Here is a 20,267-nt window from a genome sequence, read left to right on the forward strand (position 1 = left end):
GAATGTGTGATTTGTGTGGCTAGTATATTTTATGTTGATTTCAATACTGTATTGTGTTTATTTTTTCGTAAAATTTCCGTTTAATTTTATTATCTCCGTATACTATGGACACGTGGAGTCACATGGCAAGCAATGACTTTTAAGATTAATGTTTTTTAAATATGACACATAATTATCTTTATTTTACTCTCTTCTTGTTCCTGTGATGCAGTAGAGCCTTTGATAACAATGAGAGGAACACTATACTAATCCCCACGACTGCCATGAGTGTCAATCTGTGCCCATACACAAAGCAAGACAGGAGTATACTGAACACTTGCCTTGAAGTTACTATGAATGTGAATATCAGAGGACCAAACTGAGATATTGTGTAATAGATGAACAACTGACCGACTGCAGAGCAAATTGAGAGAATGACAGCATGAGCAGCAAATAAAGGATGAGACAGAAAGAACTCTAAAGACGTGAATAAAGTTCCTGCCGTGATGAGAGACACTAGTGCAAGTAGACTCGAGAATATATTTATTCCAAACATCATTTGGAAAGACGACATTTTATACTGGACAAAAAGCTTACTCTGCCAATTTGAAGTGAAACTATCGAATATCATATAACACAGCAAAATAAAGAGACCAGCACAGGTTGTATCACGGGCGACGCCACTATGTGTCTTGGTAGCTAATAGAAATATGGTCACTCCTATGCTAACAAATACAGCAACAAGGTAATCATACCATGGGTAAACTTTATTAGATATGATTTTACCCATTAGCATTACCGGTATCACTTTGGAGGACTTTGAGAGTATCTGTGTTGGAAAACTAACGTATTTAAGTGCCTCGTATTGGCACCAGCTGCTCAATATGTTTGAGAAGGAAGAGAATGAGTATTTATAGAGAGGTGCTGTGTGTGGGGGCTGCTTAGTGAAACTGATGTAGATTGCTGACGTGATTAAGGATAATATTCGATTGGTGAAGACTAGGAACTGGGAATTAGAGAAAGTATCTCCATCATATGATCTTGTCATTATTCTTTCCTACACAATAAAGGAACAATAGGCAGGAATGAGTGTTGCATTGAGCCAATGTATACTACACAGGTATTACAATAGATTAAAAGGATTATTAAGTACATGTACTACTGATAATTCATGGAGGCAATGCTAAATCAATTATAACATCTAGTTTGCACATAAGGGCATGCATATATGCTATAAATAGCAGCAGTAACAGTGCAGTGTGGTTTTATAATAAATTTGTAGATTGTAGACGTAATATAAGTAATGTATTTAAAGCGGAATCAAATAACTAATTTGTGGAGGGAATGAAGTATACCACGGAACCACATCATAGACAAAGTAGAAAATTACCTGGAGTAGGCCCCAGACTAGGAACGAGAACTGTAGGCCCAGTATGCACACAAAGAGTTTGGTACAATACTGACTCAATGGTGTCGCAGCTGCTTCAGTACTAGCCTCAACTTTCTCTTTTCCTTCTTCTAGCCTCTCAAGCTCAGTATCCTGGCCAGATCCTAGCACGCATAACCTGATTAGTGAATAAAATGAACCAGATCCTACATAAAAATGAACAATAAATTTATTACAGCAGCAAAATTAAAATGTACACAGACCTCTTTTCACTTTCTCTGAATCTTTGAGATATCTGATGAGGAGGGTGGCTGGCAATATGATCACTGCACAACCAAAAATATTCAAAAATAGTCCTACTAGCCATGAGTAGGAGGTTTCTTCTCTGAGCAAAAGTTCAGTCATTCTTCAGCTGTAGTAGAATGTTAATGGGCGTGGATGTAATAAATATGGGTGTGGTTTAGATCTAGATTTATTTTGTTCACGTGCTTTCACGTGGAAAGAAGGTTAAAAATAGGTGTGGTTTCTCTAACAATGAAGTATGTTTCAACAAGAGGTGGTTCCACTCCTGTCTCTTTCCAGGACGCTATATTGACTGGTCTTCCTTCTGATGGCGGTCTGTACATTCCTCAGTCGCTGCCAACTATCAGCAAGGATCAATTAAAGTCGTGGGCTGGTTTGAGCTACACTGAGCTTGCTGAGAAAGTCCTAAGATTGTTTATTGGTGAAGATGAGCTCTCCAACCAAGAGCTATCAGGTTACATATTTTGAAATTTTTTAAAACAAATTATGCATTAATAATTTTTTATTTTAGATTTATTAAAAGGCTCATTCTCAGCTTCTTTTCATCACCCTGATATTGTACCGTTAAAGAGAGTCGGCCATTACAACATAATGGAGCTATGGCATGGGCCAACTGGTGCATTCAAAGACCTAGCCTTTGTACCCTTTGCCCGATTCATTGACCACTTTTTAAGAAAACGTAACAAGAAAGGGATTGCTTTAATTGGCACACTGGGAGACACTGGCTGTGCAGCAATCAGTGCATTCAAAGAGCTGGAAAATACTAAAGTTATATGCCTCTATCCCAAGTACAGCATTAGTATGCTACAGAGGCTGCAAATGACGACAGTAAAGTCCCCAAACATACTCAATATATCCTGTGAGACTGACACAGACAATTTCGATGGGATTATCGTTAAGCTCATGCGAGACAGAGAGATAGCCTCCAAGTATAACTTGCTCTGGGTCAACAGTCCTAATATAGGTAGGATAGTCTGTCACACAGTCCATCATATCTATACTTATCTTCAACTGTGCCCCTCTTGCGACAAAAGTGTCACCTTTTACATTCCTTCAGGAGCCCTTGCAGACTCTGCCAGCGCCTATCAAACATCCTTGATGGGTGTACCAATCAACGTGGTGTCCACTGTCAACGAAAACGATTTCTTTTTTCGTCTTTTTAATGAAAAGAGGCTCAGCCGTCCTCTCTCCGTCGTGAAGACCTACTCATGTGCAATGGATACAGTCTTCCCTCACAATGTTGAGAGGGTATTGTATCTGTTATCTGGCAGAGATGGCCAGCTAATAAACTCACTAATGAAAGAGTATTATACTAGCGGGCGTGCAGATATACCCCAGAGCATACTCGATGCTGCTTCCACTGGAGCTAGCAGGATACGATCAGTTAGAGTTGGACAAGATGAAGGATTCACTGTAGCTAAGAGAATTTGGGAAGAGGAAGGTTACCAGTTGTGTCCTCACACAGCTGTAGCTTTGGCAGGTCAAGATAAAGATAGAGAGAAGAGCAGTGATGCTCCCATTTCTGTTTGTCTGGCCACTGCAACTGCTGCAAAGTTCCAAGAGTTCTTGAACCATTTGTCTATACCAGTACCAGTGCATCCTTGTGTAGAGGGACTAGAAGGGAAGGAGGAAGTATATCGTGAGATGAAGAAAGGAGAGGATTGGGAGCAGCTCCTGATGCAAGCAATCAACGACATGCACAAATAATAAGTTTTTATTTGCCTTTGCTGCTGTGTAGGTTAGGATTGAGTGCATCTATAATAGCTACTGTGTATGCATTAATTTTCAATTTTCTAAATTAATATTTTAAACAAAAAAATCATTTCACAATTTCAAATAGATTGATAGTCTTCAGTGGGTGTTGTTTCTGGCTCAAAATCGTCGCCATGAGTTGGTTCAGAAATGGGCCCAACGAGAGAATGATCCAGTTCATTGAAAACTGCATTACTCTTAGCAACTAGAAATGGCTTTGTCAAAGGCAGTATCCCAGAGTCATATATCTGAATTCTTTGAAGAGGCCTGTCATGTTTATCTGTCGGAACCTTTTCACATTCTCGTACTACGTTCTGTAAAATTTAAAAAAATTAGTAATTGTGTCAAAATTTTAGCTCTGCATACAATATTTACAAAATCTGGTCAGAATCAATTGACTATTAAATGTTTTGTCTAGCAACTCAATCAATCATGTGCCTTACCATTCCAAATAAGACTTTCCCAAAGCAAGTATGAGTCCCGTCAATCCAAGGGGTCTGAACAAATGTGATATAGAACTGAGACCCATTCGTATCCTCACCAGCATTAGCCATGCAGACCCAGCCAGAACCATAGTGCTTATGGATAAAGTTCTCATCTTTGAAATAAGGACCATATATACTGTAACCACCAGTGCCATCCCCTTTAGTGAAATCACCTCCTGCTCAAGCAGGTAATAATAATAATAAAAGTAGCTTTGCAAATTAGCAATTCATAAGCTAAATTAACACTAAAAGCATACACAAGGTGTAGTATAGACTCTCATTATTTTTGCTCCATTCATAAACAATAGAACAATAGTTACTTATGTCCAAACCAGTCAAAACCCTTCCCTTGATTCTAAGAGCAATGATGGGGCAAAAATTTGCTGCTTGCTGTCTGTAAAATATCTTCCAAGTTTACCTTGCATCATAAAATTTGGTATGAGCCGATGAAATATTGAATCCCGATAGCCAAAATCATACTAAATAAAAGTAGTGGACTATACACACGAATACACATATTAACTTCTCACTTCATGCTTTGCAAGGGAGATGAAATTTTGCACAGTCTTTGGTGTGGTTGCACCAAACAATCCAATTACAATCTTTCCGACTTCCCTGCCGCCTATATCAATATCCAGATAAACTAGGTCCGTCACTAAAGCTTCCTCCGTTATAGAAGCAGATAATTGTACGTGGAGCTGGAGGCTAAGAACTAACAGCAAGACTGCAGAACCAGAGAGCCAAGGCGCCGACATGGCTGAGATTGGAGAAGATAAATGTTTATTGTTAACGTTTAAATAGAATGTTTACGGTAGTCTTACTTTGCAAATTGCAGAGTAAATACAATAGCTATGTGGCTCAGCTTCTTGTTTCTTGCTATTGCAGCAACTGGAGCTGTACTTGCTAATAACAATGGTGAGTATGGCTTGTCATTGACTAACTGCATTCTATTGTTTTCATTAGGAGTTGGTCTCAAGCCGCCAATGGGCTGGAACACCTGGTGCTCACTAGGAAGGTCTGTAGCCACATCATATGGGAGGCATGCAGCCTACCTAATCAAATAAATCAAGCTCATAAGAACATTCCCCACCCTCTAAAACTGTCTCAAATAAGATCTTATTGTTATGTAGAAAATTTGAGCAGATTCTAAATTCTAATGCTGCATGCTCTAAAATTTGACCAATGATCATAGGCTATTGTCCAAGGTATTTTCACCAAAAATGACTAGGAGAGAATTTTACATTTTTATAATTATTTCTGATACATACACATGTTTTCATGTTGCGTAGCAAGTTTGAGCTGATTTCAATGAAAATTGAATTTTTTATGAATCTTTAAAGTTACTCCAAAATCGGACCAAAGTCCCTGTACTATAGTACAGGGACTTTGGCCAAATTTCACCAAAAATGACTAGGAGAGAATTTTAAATTTTTATAATTTTTTCTGATATGCATACATGTTTTCATGTTGTGTAGCAAATTTGAGCTGATTCCGATCAAATTTAAATTTTTTATGAATTTTAAAAGTTACTTAAAAATTGGGCCAAAGTCCCTGTACTATAGCACAGGGACTTTGGCCAAATTTTGTCAAAAGTGGCTAGGAGAAAATTTCCCATTTTAATAATTTTTTCTGATACATATACATGTTCTGATGTTATGTAGAAAGTTTGAGCTGATTCCAATCAAAATTGGATTTTTAATGTTTGCAGGTGTGGCCGAGATTACTGTGATGCCAAGGAGCTGATGGCAATAGCTGATGCAATGGCGACTAACGGCATGAAAGAAGCAGGCTATGAGTATATTAATATGGACGGTAAGAATCCCTAATAATAATGAACTGAATATATATGTACATTGTAATGACATAAGATTGCTGGGGCGATCATCGTGATGACAAGGGTAATATTGTTCCTGACAAAGATCGCTTTCCTGAGTAAGATCTATTAAGTGTGTAACAATCATCAATCAATGTTCCTTTCCTGTTGTATATAGTGGACTTGTTCCGGTTGTGAAATACGTCAATTCGAAAGGATTCAAATTTGGATTAGTAAGAAAACTTATCAACACAGTGTCTTATGTATAACCATATTCCTCTTTACTAGTATACTGATGCAGGATTGTACACATGCAGCTCTGGTGGGAGGAAGTACAAAATACCAGGAAGCTATGGTAATGAGATTTTATTTTAAAATATACAAAATTAATCTTTTATGGCATATTAGTAAGAATTTTCAAAATTCAATATTTCTTGTAGGCCATTATGAGCAAGATGCCAATACTTATGCTAGCTGGGGCATTGAATGTAAGTCATTGTTAAAGACATGGTCCACTTTATGCATTTGTTAGATGTAAAAATGGATTGGTGCAACACAAAGATCAATGGGACTGAGCTAGACCCACACAAACAATATCAAGAAATGGTGATTATCAATACGAGGGAGATATTGCCACGATTGTTTTTCATTATAAATAGTCTGATGCACTTAATAAAACTGGAAAGCCGATATTCTTCAATTCCTGTGAATGGGGAGTGGACAATCCTTGGGAATGGATGCACCAATATGCCAACTCTTGGAGGACAGGGCCTGATCATCATGATGACTGGAAAACAACCTCAAAGATAATTGAAGTTAATGCTGACCTAGGAGACTATGCAGGTATACATCTTATATCATAGAGATCAAATGAACATTAACATAGGCACTGGTAAGGGCTGGAATGATCCAGATTTCTTAATGACTGGAGGAGAAGTATCGACAAATAATCTAAAGCTAAAAATTTCATTTATTTTTTTTAATTTTTAGGGATGTGACCCACCAGTGGATTCAGTTCATTGTCCTGGGATGACTGACACAGAGTATCGTACAGAGTTCACTCTTTGGTGTCTGATGTCAGCTCCATTACTAGTAGTTACTGATGTACGCAACATGACCAGTATAATGAAGGAAGTGCTGCTCAATAAAGACTTGATAGAGATTAATCAGGACACTACAGGGCCAGGAGGTAAAAGAATAGGATTTGATAAAACCTGCGGTGAAGTGAGTATTAATATCTTTGATCGGTGCTATTAATCCTTCATTATAGAATGCTTGCCAAATATGGGCAAAGAATATTACCAATGGAGAGAAAGCTATTGCACTCTACAATGCTGTGAGTGAGACTATTCATTCTTATTATAATATTATTATATTATAATTATGCATCATAGGATAGTGTTAGTCATAATATTACGCTAGATTTTAGTTTGTTCGGTTGGAAAGTTGTCAGCATGCAGAACCTATGGAAGAATGAAAATCTAAATGCTACCAACAGGTTTTGACCTTACATAATTTATTTATGATCATTGTTAATTTTCTAGTTATACTGTTGAAGTGGAGTCTCATGGAGTACAGGCATACAGAGCTGCTTCAGTTGGTTGAACTAACACAAATCTGCTGCCCTGCTATTGCTAAACTATTTGCTTAATATTTTATGCACAATTTTTATTTTTGCAGGCTACAGTTGCTGTTTCATGCAGTAATTTTTATGCATTATGCAAAGCAAAGCTAAAAATGCAAATTATGCTAGAACATTTAATATGAGTATATTCGGTATTACTGTTTGCTAAGAGCTTAGAGTGCAAAATGTTGTCAAACTTACTTTTTGTCGTTTTTGCAGTCACTGGAGCTGTATTTGCTAACAACAATGGTGAGTTTCCTTAATTTGCAAAGCATATATAATTGTATCCTTGTAAAGGAGTTGGTTTGAAGCCACCAATGGGCTGGGATATGTGGTGCACAAATGGGAGGTGATTATAAATCACTGAATTATAGTAAAACTCTAAATATTGGACTTACACTACAGATGTGAAAGAGATTACTGTGATGCTAAAGAAGTAATGGACGTCACTGATGCAATGGTGACTAATGGTATGAAAGATGCAGGCTATGAGTATGTTATAATATCTGGTGAGCTTCATTATGTGCATGCAAGATCATGTCTGCCATTATTAAGATTGTTGGGCTGATCATCGTGACGAAAATGGTAATATTGTTCCAGATAAGGATCGTTTTCCAGAGTAAGCGCAACTGCAATAGCCTCTCAGTACAATAACAATGCATCCTTTACTTTGCAGTGGACTTGTTCCAGTCATTCAGCACATTAACTCCAAAGGTTTCAAAGCTGGATTGGTAAGTTGAGCTATCCCTTTAAGCTGAAATGGTTCCTATGCAGTATACTGATGCTGGCATGTATACATGCAGCCCAGGAGGAAGAAATCACACCATACCAGGAAGCTATGGTATATACCATTGGCTGAACAAAAAAATTGTTAAATTGCAATATTTTTACAGGTCATTATGAGCAAGATGCAAATGCATATGCTAGCTGGGGCGTTGAATGTTAGTATTAACATTAACTACAGTGCATGAATCTTATTTTAGATGTGAAAGTGGATTGGTGCAGTACTAAAGTTAATGGCACCCAGCTTGATCCACACAAACAATATCAAGAAATGGTAGAACAATATTATTTGAAAAATACACGAGTTTTTTAATATTCCTACTATAGTCTGAAGCACTCAATAAAACTGGAAAGCCAATATTTTTAAATTCCTGTGAATGGGGTATAGATAAACCTTGGGAATGGATGCACCAATATGCCAACTCATGGAGGACAGGGCCTGATCATCATGATGACTGGAAAACAACCTCAAAGATAATTGAACTTAATGCTGACCTAGGAGACTATGCAGGTAAGTAGTTATACTTTCAATGTTCTATTTTGTAGCTTAGATAATATTTTTGCTAGTCTATTTTAATCAAACTATCTTATTTTAGGCGTTGGTAAGGGATGGAATGATCCAGATTTCATTATGACAGGAGGACAGGTATATAATATGCAATTTTTAGCTTAATATTTTGACATTATTCAGAGCTGTAACACTGTTGATTCCTCTCACTGTCCTGGGATGACTGACACTGAATATCGTACAGAGTTCACTCTTTGGTGTCTGATGTCAGCTCCATTACTAGTAGTTACTGATGTACGTAACATGACCAGTATAATGAAGGAAGTGCTGCTCAATAAAGACTTGATAGAGATTAATCAGGACACTACAGGGCCAGGAGGTAAAAGGATAGGATTTGATAAAACCTGTGGTGAAGTGAGTATTAATATCTTTGATCTGTGCTGTTAATCCTTCATAATAGAATGTTTGCCAAATATGGGCAAAGAATATTACCAATGGAGAGAAAGCTATTGCACTTTACAATGCTGTGAGTGAGACTATTCATTCTTATTATATTATAATTATGCATCACAGGATAGTGTTAGTCATAATATTACGCTAGAGTTCAGTTTGCTTGGTTGGAAAATGGTCAATATACGGAACCTGTGGGATGGCACTAAATATTATAACTTTACTGAGAGGTCTGATCTTAGCATGCAACAATTATAATGTGTTTATTGTCAATTTTCTAGTGTTACTGTTGTAGTGGAGTCTCATGGTGTGCAGGCATACAGAGCAAGTGCTGTTCAATAAATTTTTGCTAACTATATGCTACCTGGCTGCTAAATGCACATTTTATTATAAAATATACATGTTTTTATGTTGTGTAGCAAGTTTGAGCTGATTCCAATCAAGTTTAGATTTTTTATGAATTTTTAAAGTTACTAAAAAATCGGGCCAAAGACCCTGTACTATTATAGTACAGGGTTTTTGGTCAAATTTTACCAAAAACGACTAGAAGAGAATTCTCCATTTTTATAACTTTTTCTGATGCATATATATGTTCTTATGTTGTGTAGCAAGTTTGAGTTGATTCCAATCAAAATTAGATTTTTTACGAATTTTTGAAGTTACTCAAAAATGGGGCCAATAACCCTGTACTATAGTACAGGGTTTTTGGTCAAATTTCACCAAAAACAACTAGGAGAGAATTCTCCATTTTTATAACTTTTTCTGATGCATATACATGTTCTTATGTTGTGTAGCAAGTTTGAGTTGATTCCAATTAAGTTTGGATTTTTTATGAATTTTTGAAGTTGCTCCAAATGCCATGTACTGTATTGTAGTGCTTGTCAGCTCATGAAGCTCATGCTGTTTAGCTCACTTATAGTACACGCAACTATAAACATTTAATTGTTTGACTGATAATAAAAAATTTGAAAAGTAATTGTTACAGTTGATTATATGAGAGAGAGATGAAGTAGAATGGGAAAGAAATAAATGATATGACAACAAAAGAGACAGTTGTTATTGGAAAGACAAAAATGAATAATGTAATAATAATAATTATCATGGATAAATAACAAAAAATGTGACAGAGCACTATAACATCAAAACTACTTAGTACACATAAAAAACACAACACAAAACAAAAAGAATACAACAAATATGCAATAGACTGATATTGATTTCTGTTCGAAAGAAATAAAAAAGAGATACAGTGAAGGCCATGATCTTACACCCAATACTGCTGATCCTTCAGAGCAATAGCATTCGTATTTGGAGCTGCTGCTGGAGTAGTACACCTCGTACTATCCTCATATTGGCTGTTGCATACTTCATCAACTCTTAGCGAGGTATTGACTGAGGAAGGACGGGAATGTCTGTCTTCTGTGATGCAGCTGCTGTCATAGCCCATACTGGAGGCTGACTCAGGGCGGGAGAAATTCAACGGGGCATGGAAATGAGGCGGTTTGACGGGAGAGACACGTCCGAGGCTGCTTCTTGATGAATACGGACGAGGGTTTTGTCTCAGAGAGCTTGGTCTTCTGAGGGGAGAGCGGGAGCGAGGGACAGAATCGATACAGTACTGGTCTGCATGAGGGGAGGAGAAGAAAGGCGGAGTCTCAAGAGGTCTCCTTTGAACAGGAGGGCCCACGCTATCCATATAACCTCCGGCACCTATGGCCTCATCGACAGAGTGAGAATGATAGCCAATATCCTGATGGTATGGTAAATGGGTGTGGCTCGATGATATGGGATGACGTACCATCATAATATCGGCACCTGACACGTTGGATAAGCTATCGCTGATATCATCAATCTCTCCTTCTCCTCCTCCTCTGGAGCTAAAGTGGGGTGACGCTGTACTGTAATAAGGAGGATCGGCAACTTTGTAACTCAGAGACGAGTGAGGAGGTAGAAATCCTCCTTTAGCTACGTCTCCACTTCCTGCTAGGCCTTTAGCAAGCTTCAACTTAATGATCCTTGACTGACAGAAACAGAATAAAACAATTATAATCAATAGTATCAATATGAGGACCACTAATGCACTTAGGGGTATATAAAAAGCAGCTTCTATCGTTCCTGTTGAAGGCCTATTGGTACCCACTGGTTCGTTTGTAGGTGATAGAGTCGATGAAGGAACGGATGTAGTTGTTGATAAATGATTGTGAATTAAAGTTAATGTGAGGTGGAATTCACCAGGAGACAGATCTCTGACTGTTACAATACCAGTGATCTGTTCATACAACACACCATTGCTATCAATAATAGAAGAGGTAGGCTCAAAGTTATAATATATACTGTTAGATTTAAGGTCCTCATAGTTAAACTCTGTTATCCTCTTACTTCCCATGCCAATGTTAGGCAATTTTCTAGAGAAGTAGCCATATTGTAACTCTGAGGTTATCTTTATCACTGGAAGGTCGTAACTCATTAGGTGAATATCAAAGAGAGAGTGAGGAAGGAGGACAGAGGAAGCATTCGTCAAATTGAGAACAGCGTCATTAGCACTGCCATCTAGCACAACACTCACAGAGATATTGAACGATATTTTAATGTCATTATTAACAGCATCAACGCTCATGACGTCTTTATAGTGACTGGTATCAAACAAACTGTATTTGACACGACCTTCATCAACGTCCAACTGCGAGAATTCAGATGAAGCTGTTTCCGAGACTAATATCTTGCCATTACTAGGTAGCGTAGTGACATTAAAACGTGTCAATAAAGGATTCCCGTTAGTCACTGTCTCTAGATTATTGGCGGTTATAAGAGCAAACGTGTGAGTTTGAAGTATAGCTAGATCATTAAAGTTTACGTTGAAAGAAAAGCTCGAGATATTCAAAGTAAACCTGTACTCTTGACCACCCGTCGTTCCCTCTTCATCCACAAAACTGAAATTAAAATAAGCAACACCCACTTCACCTGGCACGTACACCAGTCTACCAGCGTTGATATCGGCTTGAGTAAAAGTGAACACTGGCGTACTGGAGTCTGCTCCCAAGACGAGGCTACCGGACGTTAGATTAGAAACAGAATAATATATTCTCTGAGGCTCGTTATCTTCATCAATGACGTGAAGATCAGAGCGTGTGATGAGAGATCGGAATCCTTCGACAATTGATTTCGTAAGTTGAAGTGAGGCATTAAGATATGGAAGCTCATCATTGTACAGCTCAATTGCAATATTAACAGTTTCGGGTGGTGAGGTGAAATACACAGTGCCACGAGAATCGACTACTTGTACTTGTATAATAAACGAGTCGTTGTGCTTCTCAGAGCCACCATTAGAGTAGCACACACTGCCAGTTAGAAGCTCTGTCTGTGTGAAATTCCTCATGCTAAAGTCAGAGCTGTCATTGAGTAGCAGGCTACCATGGCTGGGAGGGTGGAGTACGTGAAAGAGAGGAGATAGGTCATATAAGCCAGGAGGATCAGATGTACTTTGATTCATTTTTTTCCAAGTTTGATAGCGAATATTCCTAGCATCAAGAAGAGATTGGTTGAGGCATATCATATCATTCTCTCTCAGTCTTAGCTCCTTTTTAACAGCCAGTGTTGTATTAGGAGTCGATGGTAGAGATATATTTATAATCAGCACTATCTCTTCTATGTCTAATGCCAGTGGGTGATACAAAATGAGGGCTACCCTCTCGGCTGGTTCCCATACATCAACAGCAGTGTGTGTATACAGTAATTCACCATTGGAGACCTGCGACTGATTAAAAGAGATCACCTCAGCTAATGGCGAAGACACTAGGCTAAGTCTCCCATATTTAATCCCATACTTAGGATCAGCCAGTGTATAACTGATGCTATTAGGATCAATTTTATCATCCTGATTTGTGCTAGCGGATAGAAACTCTGTACTGATGACCACACTCCCACCCATTGGAACTGATACACTAGCATTCGATACTCTGATTTTCACTATTTTTGGAAGGATTTTAAAAACTCCAGATGTGACGTGAAAGCCGTCAGAGACTGTGAAATTCAAACTGACCGGGAATCCCTCGTACTTCCGCTTATCAACAAAAGAGACCAAGCCATTATCAATGTCCGCTTGAGTAAAACTATCTTGCTCGGTTCCGTTAAGAGCAAAGTATCCCTCACTCCTATCTCGAACATCAATGTTGAAATTATACCATAATAAATGAGGGGGAGTGTCAGAGTCAACTGAAGCTAGATAAGAGGCATTCAGGGGATTAGTTTTCGTCACATAAATATTGAATAGAGTATTGTTAATAATGTGTGGGCGTTCGTCATTTATTGGTTGGATATCAAACGAGTATTCTAGCTCGTTGGTGTGATAAGGGGTTTCCCAGTGTATCTCAAAGACAAAACTATCGTGGAAGGTCTCGGTTCCATCATGATAGTACACTAAATTCTGATTTCTTAGCTTGTCGAGTGAGAAACTGCAGTTACTCCCACAATCTTCTCCATCTAATTTAAGATGGCCGCTAGACACACCCTGGAGTACAGTGACAGTACCTGCTGCAGTGGAGAAGTACGGGTGCTTGATAGTGACACTGGTCGGATCCACTGTTACATTCCCTCCCTCCATCAGGGCAGCTCCATCAACGACTGTCTCTATTATTGTATTGGACGCTATGATGACACGAAGTGTGTAATTATTTGGTTGATCGTTTATGCCATCAGAGACGCAAAGCACAATCGTATCAGACCAAGCCGTTAGCAAATCATGCTTATACCTGACCAGGTTCCCATTGATGTCTTGCTGTGTGAACGAATCAGTTTCCAAGTAATTCTGCCTGTCATGCCTGTGTAGCTCAATCTTGCCAGACGATGAGCTGATCACGTGATAAACAAGCTTGGACGGGTCGGTCGTGTCAAGATCTTTCATTGAAAGTATTGATCTGTGTATATCAGCTACAGTCCCGTTACCTACGAATAAAACACGAGTGATGTCTAGCGTAGGTGGATCATCATCAATGGTGGTTGTGTTAACGCTGATCAACACATCGTCTTCTCTGAAGCTAAGGATCTGAACTGATACGTTGAAGAAATCAGTCTCTACGTTGGAGCCGTCTTGCTCGTAAACCACACCCTGAGAATTGATGTCCTCTTGCGTGAAATGATATGAATTATTAGCAATGTTTATTGGGAGGCCATGTTTTAACACACGACCATATTTGGGGAGAGTGCTGATACTATAGAGTATATCTGAGGGGGCGATGCTCTTGGAGCAGTCGGTGGTGTATGAAATGACGCTAGAGCCAATGAATGAGTGAGAGTTTTCTATGACACTCACCGAACCTGTTGCATTTCGATGGGCAACAGTACTTTGAATATCAATTTCAAAAAGTACTACGTTACCTTGATGAAGCTCATCCTTAACATTAAATGAGGCATAAACAGGTATACTTTGGTCACCTGCTCTGAAAGTAAATCTACCGGACAAGATATCAGCCCAGGTAAGAGCAAAGCCATGGCTTGTACTATTAGAGCATCTATCCCCTACACAAAGCTGACCAAAGAGGTGTGGAAAATGAAGCAAAGTTAATTTAATTTCGTTATCGTTAGGAGGACGGTCACTGTCAAAACACGTAATGTGCTCTGAAGTGATCTGTTTCTCGCATCCTTCTGGCACTATGAATTGATTATTGGCGCTACAGTGTGGAGTGTTGTCATTGATGGGGTCAATGCTGATCGATAGGATACCACGAAAGTCCTTGTAATCGGAATTGTTCTTGTTCCTTAGGACAAAATAAAAATAAAAGAAGTCTTGCTGCTCTTCATTTTTATCATCATACTCATAAATGAGGTATCCTTCCGTGATGTCCTGGAGATTAAAATGTCGAGGGCCTACAATTTCAGGAGCAGGACTGGGCCTTCTGAGTATAAGGGACCCAAACTGAGGATATTGCAGTATGTATATGCTGGTTTCGTAACCCTCAAGTGGCTCGACGTAGAACTCTTCTTTGGAGATGATGTGCTCTCCCTCACCCTCAGTCACCCTAAACCCTTTCCTTGTCACGTTTAGCACATTCTGAGTGACAAAGGCGCTAATAGTGAACTTCGGTAAAGTATAATAGCCATTAGTAACCTCAAGGTATATCTTGTCCTCAAATTCTGTTGAGATGGGATGCTCATTAAAGCTGACGTACATGACCTTCTGAGAGTTTATATCATGCTGTGTGAACTCTGTTAACACTTCGTTAGTGCTAACGTCACGTATCTCACCGTAAACTGGACTGAGTTTTTCAGGATCTGTCTCAATGCTCTTCAACCTATACCTTATCTGATAGGGAACGTTGAAACGAGTTTGAACCACATTTAAATTATCGGGCATGATAACAAACTCGCTCGTTGCGAGGACGGTGAAAGAGGTTTGATTCATAAGGCTGAGGTATGGGAGTGGTTTTATACACACGCCCACGTCAACCAACTGACTCCGCCCGTGACCGAGAGAAAACTGGAGCCGGAAAATATCACTCGTTTCCTGAGTTAGAGTATCGTTAACAGTGTATATGATATTGTTGGTGCTTGAGTAAGAGTATGACGTTAGGAGGGTAGGGCTCTCACTTTCTCGTAAATATCCTCTTAAAGGCTGCTTCACGATGCTCACAGTCACCTCAGACATCCTCTCTGGTAGAGTGATGTCAATAATAAAGTGGTCAGAGGAGAGGGTTGGAGGATTAGTAGAAAATAGTAAGTCTGCGGTTAGTAGACAGAGGCTGTTGGAGGCAATATTGGTAGAGACAGAGATCGAGAGAGGGATCACGGATACTTTGAGTTGCTGTGGAAAAAGAAGAAGACATAATATAAAAGAACGAATGGGAGGAGGTTGAAAGAAGGTACTTTAAAAATTTGTAAAAAATCCAAGCTTGATCGGAATCAGCTCAAACTTTCTACGCAGCATAAGTACATGTATATGTATCAGAAAAAATTATAAAAATGGAAAACTCTTTCCTAGTCATTTTTGGCCATTCTTACTGTACACGTAGATGCATTAGAGTCTTACCTGTTTCACAGTATATAGTCCATCAAATATGGTGACACTATGATTGTATGAGAGTATGTGGGCTGGATCCAACTCTCTATACACATAAACGATATCATGACTGATGACTTGACTCATCTTGAACTCTCTTATCTTCTGATCGAGTCCTTTATTGACTTCAGCAAAATGACCGTTACCATCCTCGGCACTTCCCTCGTCAACTCTGATCAAGTAATCAAACGGGAGCTGATCTGGATCAGTGATCTTAAAAAACGACTCATTCAAAATGACGTACGAGCCTTCAAGTGGGTTTATGTAACGCAGCTGTTTCAGAGAAGGGGCATTATCATTTACTGGCGTTATATGAACATCAATATCAATATCAAATGATGATTCTGATACGTTAAATGCGTCAGAGTAAAGAGATGCGATATTGACCAGAAATGATAAGGAATCAAAAGTCGTATCAGACCCATCATGAACATAAGTCAGTTTCTGACTCACCATGTCCTGATAGTTAAAAACAGAGTGAAGAGAGAGAGTATATTCAGAGCTTCCATTGTTTAAGATGAGGCTCCCTCTTGTAGGAAGAGATGCAACAGTGAGAGATATATCAAAGTCATCATGAGAGAGTGGATAAGAGAGAGAGCCTGACTCAATGGAGGAAGGAGAGAAAGAGAAAAACAAAGAGTCTTTTCTAAATAGACTGGAGCCTCCTTCTTGAACGGATAAGGAGGTCGTGTTGGCAGATAAAGAAGGAGATGAAGAGAAAGAGGACGACATTATAAAAATAATCAGCGAAACCTCGGGCCCTTCAAGTTGAGAGCTACTGACAAGCAAAGAAACAGAGTCAGTGACCAGGTCTGTCACCACTGGACCGCTCTGTCTGTATCTTAATTGTAAAGTGTCCACTTGAGATTGGGTGAAGCTACTTCCATTGCTTAAAGGAGTCCACGAGTCAGATTCCCATAATTCCAAACTTCCATGTCTCGCTATTGATTGTATACTGTACATCAGTTCCGGGGTCTGAGTCTCGAAATTTGTTCCCACCCTCAAGTGTTGGGCACTAATTAGAACTGACCCGTCCTCTCTTACGAGGAGGCGTGGCTCGGCAAGAGACTCTATGATGCCGTTAAATGGCGAGACATTAATGACAAGTGACTGGTTGATTGAAGGATTGGTGGGTGTGGTTATGAATAACGAGATGAGGGCGGGGTCAAGACCCGCCTCTAAGTAGTGCTGGAAGTAGACGCCATCGTCTTTGAGCTGCTGCATGGAAAAACGGGACAGAGGAGAGCCTGTGGGTCCTTCCAATTGACCAGCAACCCGACCACTGGGAGTACATATAGAACAGTTAGAAGTAGCTAAGTGAAAAACAACATCGTCATCAGAAAGAGAGGGAGAGAGATGAGTGGTGAGTAGATTGAAATGAAGTAGGGACTTAGTTCCGGAAGCAATTGGAATGGTAATGGATTGATTGTTAGAATCTGGGGGAGAAAGAAATTAAGTAATATAAATAAATAAAATATAAATAAATATACGTGTAATACCGATATTAGATTCTCATCTCTCTCTCTCTTTCTTGTCTTTTCTCTCCTCCACATTTTTGTACCTTGTTACATAATCATCATTAAACTCTCTCTCTAGATCTTTATTAGACATAGCTACGCAATTCATTCGAATATAAATAATCACAACAAAGTCACCTTGTGACATACACAAGATTAATTTAACATATACATGTACATGTACATGTAATACATGTACATGTACAATGTACAATGAATGTACAGTACATACATGTACATGTAAATTATAGTCTAAAAACTCCCTCCAGTTCAAGAATGCAATTAATAAAAACAATTTGAAACAAAAGGAGATAAGAAAGTACGCACAGGGCTTACATGTACATGTATTTCTGTTCTTTTTAGTTCAAAAATTTTGCAGGCATTTTTGGCATGCATAGTAATTGGCTTGAAGCTAATTTTTAGACAATATCAATCATTAACAAATACAGTACATGTACATGTATTCTGGCTTGGAAATCCTATTTTTTTTCTCAAGATATTGATGAGCCATTAGCAATGTAGAAAGTTAAACAATAAAGCACCAATTCTACAAAAGGCCATTACATAGTTTATATAGCTAAAACAACAGTACATGTACAAGTACAAGTACATGCATGTACATGTACAAGCAATACATGCAAGCCTGTGCAGGCAAGCCTGTGCAGGTAATAAAATCAATGTGTATCATTATTTTGTTGTAGCAACAGAGTAGCAGCTGCGATTACGAGTTCAAATATTTGGAATAAATTGCTAATGAAGAGCGTATAAATGACACGGACGTGGGACAGGGAGTAACTCCTCTTCATATTTCGTGTTTTAATAGCATAAAGTTTAATGAGGTATTAAGAGAGAGAGAGAGGGAGGGAGAGGGAGGAAAGAGGCTTCTTTGAATTCGTTTACTTTTATCCTTCATCTTTCATGTCAGCAAAATGAAGTATCATGTACATGTAGATTGTGTGATAGGTCTAGCTGAGAGGGTTTAGCAGTACTTAGCAGATATACTCGCACTAAATGAGTTTACCCAACAGTAGACCTACATGTATAAGATTCATCTCCTCTCACTCAACACGTGAAGAGGGAACAGGACAGGTGCATTGGCTAAGCCATGATAGGATAGCTAAGGGCCATATCTATGTATATACACACTACACAGACAAAACAGACTCTCTTGGCATATTTTTACCTTTTAAAAACATAGAGAACAAACAAAGGCAGATTGTATGCATATACTTAGCAAGTATGCACACAGAATCACAAGTACAGTGTACACATAGCCACATGTACATTTAATAGCAGCTGATGCAACATGTAGCAACATGTGTTATTATATAAAGATACCCTGAAATATGGATAACATTTTGGACCTATAGGAAAGTACCACTGAAATGAGGACACCTCCAGAATAATAAAGAGGTTACTACTGTATGGTACACGACACCTAATATGATATGCAATGATCATAACAGATATCGATTACTATCAAAAATCAAATGTGTATTGATATGCGGAAGATTAAGACTGCTGTTTATACTATTAGCCAAATATGGTATAACATGTAACACAAGGAGTAGACATCATTTCTGTGCCACTCTATAGCATTTTCCCATCATAAAGCACTAGATAAATGTGTCCATATACATTATACACGGACCGTTTAACCTCAAAGTAAAAGTTCAAAAGCTAAACCGACGCCACAAACTCGCATTCAAAAAATATTAACAAGACCCACACCCAGTGTTTGAGACGAACCGACATACGCTAATTTTCTTAATTTCAAAGAACGCCTCATTTCAAAAGAGGCTTGTACAAACTTGAACCTTGTCGACAATAGGGTAAGCATTTTAAATGATGACCTAATGAAGTTTGGAATGCTCTTAGGAATAGTGCGAACAGGTATGCATGGGCGCACGCATGCATGCATAGGTAATTAGGGCTCACTTTCACAAGCAAAGTTAATTAGTAAAATAAATGAATTTGAATAATGATAATAGAGAGAGAGCGAGGGGCAAGGGGGAGAGAGAGGAGGAAACAGTCCAAAAATTTACAGCAGAGCTTAATTATAAAGTGATAAATATTCGAGTAATGCAAGATGGGAAACTAATAATAAAACGCTTACTATTATTCAAACAAATTAATGAGAAAAGTAAGCACGAATCTGCACTATTATACCATAATCAATTAGAGAAAGTTGAGAGATCATATACCATGTACATGTACATGTGTACATGTACATGTACATGTACATTAAATTTACATGTACATGTACATGTACATTTACATTTACATGTAGTCTGGCAGAGTATAATTGCGAAAGGTTAGAGTGAAATTAATGAGCTGATTAATTCATACAATGAAATCAAATTAATGCATATTTTAGGATAATAGAAACTTGTAGCAAACCAATGGAGAATTGCACATATCCAATAATGAAGAGAGGAGGGAGAGAGGGAGGGGGAGAGAGAGAGAGAGAGAGAGAGAGGGAGAGAGAGAGAGAGAGAGAGAGAGAGAGAGAGAGAGAGAGAGAGAGAGAGAGAGAGAGAGAGAGAGAGAGAGAGAGAGAGGGAGAGAGAGAGAGAGAAAGAGAGAGAGAGAAGACGGAGAGAGAGAGTGTATGT

At 38.6% G+C, this 20,267-nt stretch overlaps 6 protein-coding genes across 7 annotated transcripts in view; 3 read left to right on the forward strand and 3 right to left on the reverse strand.

Moving 5' to 3' along the window:
• Positions 1-118: 118 nt before the first annotated feature.
• On the reverse strand, positions 119-1,815 carry LOC100638761 (adenosine 3'-phospho 5'-phosphosulfate transporter 1-like). Of its 2 annotated transcripts, XM_019994025.1 has the most exons (4): positions 1,630-1,815; positions 1,370-1,572; positions 391-1,036; positions 119-330 (listed from the first exon to the last, which is right to left on the reverse strand). In XM_019994025.1, the coding sequence occupies exons 1-4, from the start codon at positions 1,769-1,771 to the stop codon at positions 179-181; spliced, it is 1,143 nt and encodes a 380-aa protein (XP_019849584.1). In that variant the 5' UTR covers positions 1,772-1,815; the 3' UTR covers positions 119-178. The 2 variants fall into 2 exon arrangements, with proteins under 2 accessions (XP_019849584.1, XP_011402526.1); XM_011404224.2 differs by having other exon boundaries at positions 119-1,036.
• A 61-nt stretch (positions 1,816-1,876) lies between these two features.
• On the forward strand, positions 1,877-3,488 carry LOC100638890 (threonine synthase-like 2). The gene is made up of 2 exons (XM_003384822.2): positions 1,877-2,123; positions 2,181-3,488. The coding sequence occupies exons 1-2, from the start codon at positions 1,901-1,903 to the stop codon at positions 3,374-3,376; spliced, it is 1,419 nt and encodes a 472-aa protein (XP_003384870.1). The 5' UTR covers positions 1,877-1,900; the 3' UTR covers positions 3,377-3,488.
• LOC100639017 (peptidyl-prolyl cis-trans isomerase 6-like) lies at positions 3,452-4,700 on the reverse strand. Its single transcript, XM_003384823.3, has 4 exons — positions 4,437-4,700; positions 4,325-4,385; positions 3,865-4,082; positions 3,452-3,735 (listed from the first exon to the last, which is right to left on the reverse strand). The coding sequence occupies exons 1-4, from the start codon at positions 4,659-4,661 to the stop codon at positions 3,502-3,504; spliced, it is 738 nt and encodes a 245-aa protein (XP_003384871.1). The 5' UTR covers positions 4,662-4,700; the 3' UTR covers positions 3,452-3,501.
• Positions 4,701-4,720: 20 nt separating this feature from the next.
• LOC100639143 (alpha-galactosidase-like) lies at positions 4,721-7,463 on the forward strand. Its single transcript, XM_019994027.1, has 14 exons — positions 4,721-4,821; positions 4,870-4,921; positions 5,615-5,718; positions 5,775-5,838; positions 5,898-5,952; positions 6,008-6,074; positions 6,160-6,207; positions 6,252-6,325; positions 6,379-6,562; positions 6,606-6,655; positions 6,710-6,943; positions 6,990-7,055; positions 7,114-7,217; positions 7,264-7,463. Exons 1-14 carry the CDS (start codon positions 4,758-4,760, stop codon positions 7,322-7,324), a joined length of 1,227 nt encoding a protein of 408 aa, XP_019849586.1. The 5' UTR covers positions 4,721-4,757; the 3' UTR covers positions 7,325-7,463.
• Positions 7,464-7,506: 43 nt separating this feature from the next.
• LOC100639269 (alpha-galactosidase-like) lies at positions 7,507-9,522 on the forward strand. Its single transcript, XM_011404226.2, has 14 exons — positions 7,507-7,592; positions 7,641-7,692; positions 7,749-7,852; positions 7,899-7,962; positions 8,020-8,074; positions 8,118-8,184; positions 8,237-8,284; positions 8,327-8,400; positions 8,454-8,637; positions 8,723-8,772; positions 8,818-9,048; positions 9,095-9,160; positions 9,208-9,314; positions 9,366-9,522. The coding sequence occupies exons 1-14, from the start codon at positions 7,529-7,531 to the stop codon at positions 9,424-9,426; spliced, it is 1,227 nt and encodes a 408-aa protein (XP_011402528.1). The 5' UTR covers positions 7,507-7,528; the 3' UTR covers positions 9,427-9,522.
• A 491-nt stretch (positions 9,523-10,013) lies between these two features.
• The window catches only part of LOC105311965 (chondroitin sulfate proteoglycan 4-like), a 10,603-nt gene continuing 349 nt past the window's right edge, over positions 10,014-20,267 (reverse strand). Inside the window, exons 2-3 of the mRNA XM_019994026.1 lie at positions 16,106-17,571; positions 10,014-15,880 (exon numbers count right to left, since the gene is read on the reverse strand). Coding sequence (XP_019849585.1) covers positions 10,349-15,880; positions 16,106-17,571 — 6,998 coding nt within the window. The 3' untranslated portion in view covers positions 10,014-10,348. The remainder of the gene's footprint in view (positions 15,881-16,105; positions 17,572-20,267) is intronic.

This window comes from Amphimedon queenslandica, unplaced genomic scaffold (genome assembly GCF_000090795.2).
Source record: "Amphimedon queenslandica unplaced genomic scaffold, v1.1 AMPQUscaffold_13484, whole genome shotgun sequence".
In the NCBI taxonomy this organism is placed as follows: domain Eukaryota; kingdom Metazoa; phylum Porifera; class Demospongiae; order Haplosclerida; family Niphatidae; genus Amphimedon; species Amphimedon queenslandica.

What these genes read in the sequence shown, in the direction of transcription:
- LOC100638761 (XM_011404224.2), bottom strand. Translation starts at nt 1,771, where the DNA reads ATGACTGAACTTTTGCTCAGAGAAGAAACCTCCTACTCATGGCTAGTA. An exon ending in TTCAGAGAAAGTGAAAAGAG is followed by an intron (nt 1,573 to 1,629) that starts GTCTGTGTACAT and finishes ATTTTTATGTAG; the next exon opens with GATCTGGTTCATTTTATTCA. An exon ending in TAGTCTGGGGCCTACTCCAG is followed by an intron (nt 1,037 to 1,369) that starts GTAATTTTCTAC and finishes TTTATTGTGTAG; the next exon opens with GAAAGAATAATGACAAGATC.
- LOC100638890 (XM_003384822.2), top strand. Translation starts at nt 1,901, where the DNA reads ATGAAGTATGTTTCAACAAGAGGTGGTTCCACTCCTGTCTCTTTCCAG. An exon ending in CTCCAACCAAGAGCTATCAG is followed by an intron (nt 2,124 to 2,180) that starts GTTACATATTTT and finishes TTTTTATTTTAG; the next exon opens with ATTTATTAAAAGGCTCATTC.
- LOC100639017 (XM_003384823.3), bottom strand. Translation starts at nt 4,661, where the DNA reads ATGTCGGCGCCTTGGCTCTCTGGTTCTGCAGTCTTGCTGTTAGTTCTT. An exon ending in TCTCCCTTGCAAAGCATGAA is followed by an intron (nt 4,386 to 4,436) that starts GTGAGAAGTTAA and finishes ACTTTTATTTAG; the next exon opens with TATGATTTTGGCTATCGGGA. An exon ending in GGAAAGTCTTATTTGGAATG is followed by an intron (nt 3,736 to 3,864) that starts GTAAGGCACATG and finishes TAAATTTTACAG; the next exon opens with AACGTAGTACGAGAATGTGA.
- LOC100639143 (XM_019994027.1), top strand. Translation starts at nt 4,758, where the DNA reads ATGTGGCTCAGCTTCTTGTTTCTTGCTATTGCAGCAACTGGAGCTGTA. An exon ending in ACAAACAATATCAAGAAATG is followed by an intron (nt 6,326 to 6,378) that starts GTGATTATCAAT and finishes CATTATAAATAG; the next exon opens with TCTGATGCACTTAATAAAAC. An exon ending in AATCTAAATGCTACCAACAG is followed by an intron (nt 7,218 to 7,263) that starts GTTTTGACCTTA and finishes TTAATTTTCTAG; the next exon opens with TTATACTGTTGAAGTGGAGT.
- LOC100639269 (XM_011404226.2), top strand. Translation starts at nt 7,529, where the DNA reads ATGTTGTCAAACTTACTTTTTGTCGTTTTTGCAGTCACTGGAGCTGTA. An exon ending in CACCATACCAGGAAGCTATG is followed by an intron (nt 8,185 to 8,236) that starts GTATATACCATT and finishes ATATTTTTACAG; the next exon opens with GTCATTATGAGCAAGATGCA. An exon ending in TGACCTAGGAGACTATGCAG is followed by an intron (nt 8,638 to 8,722) that starts GTAAGTAGTTAT and finishes ATCTTATTTTAG; the next exon opens with GCGTTGGTAAGGGATGGAAT.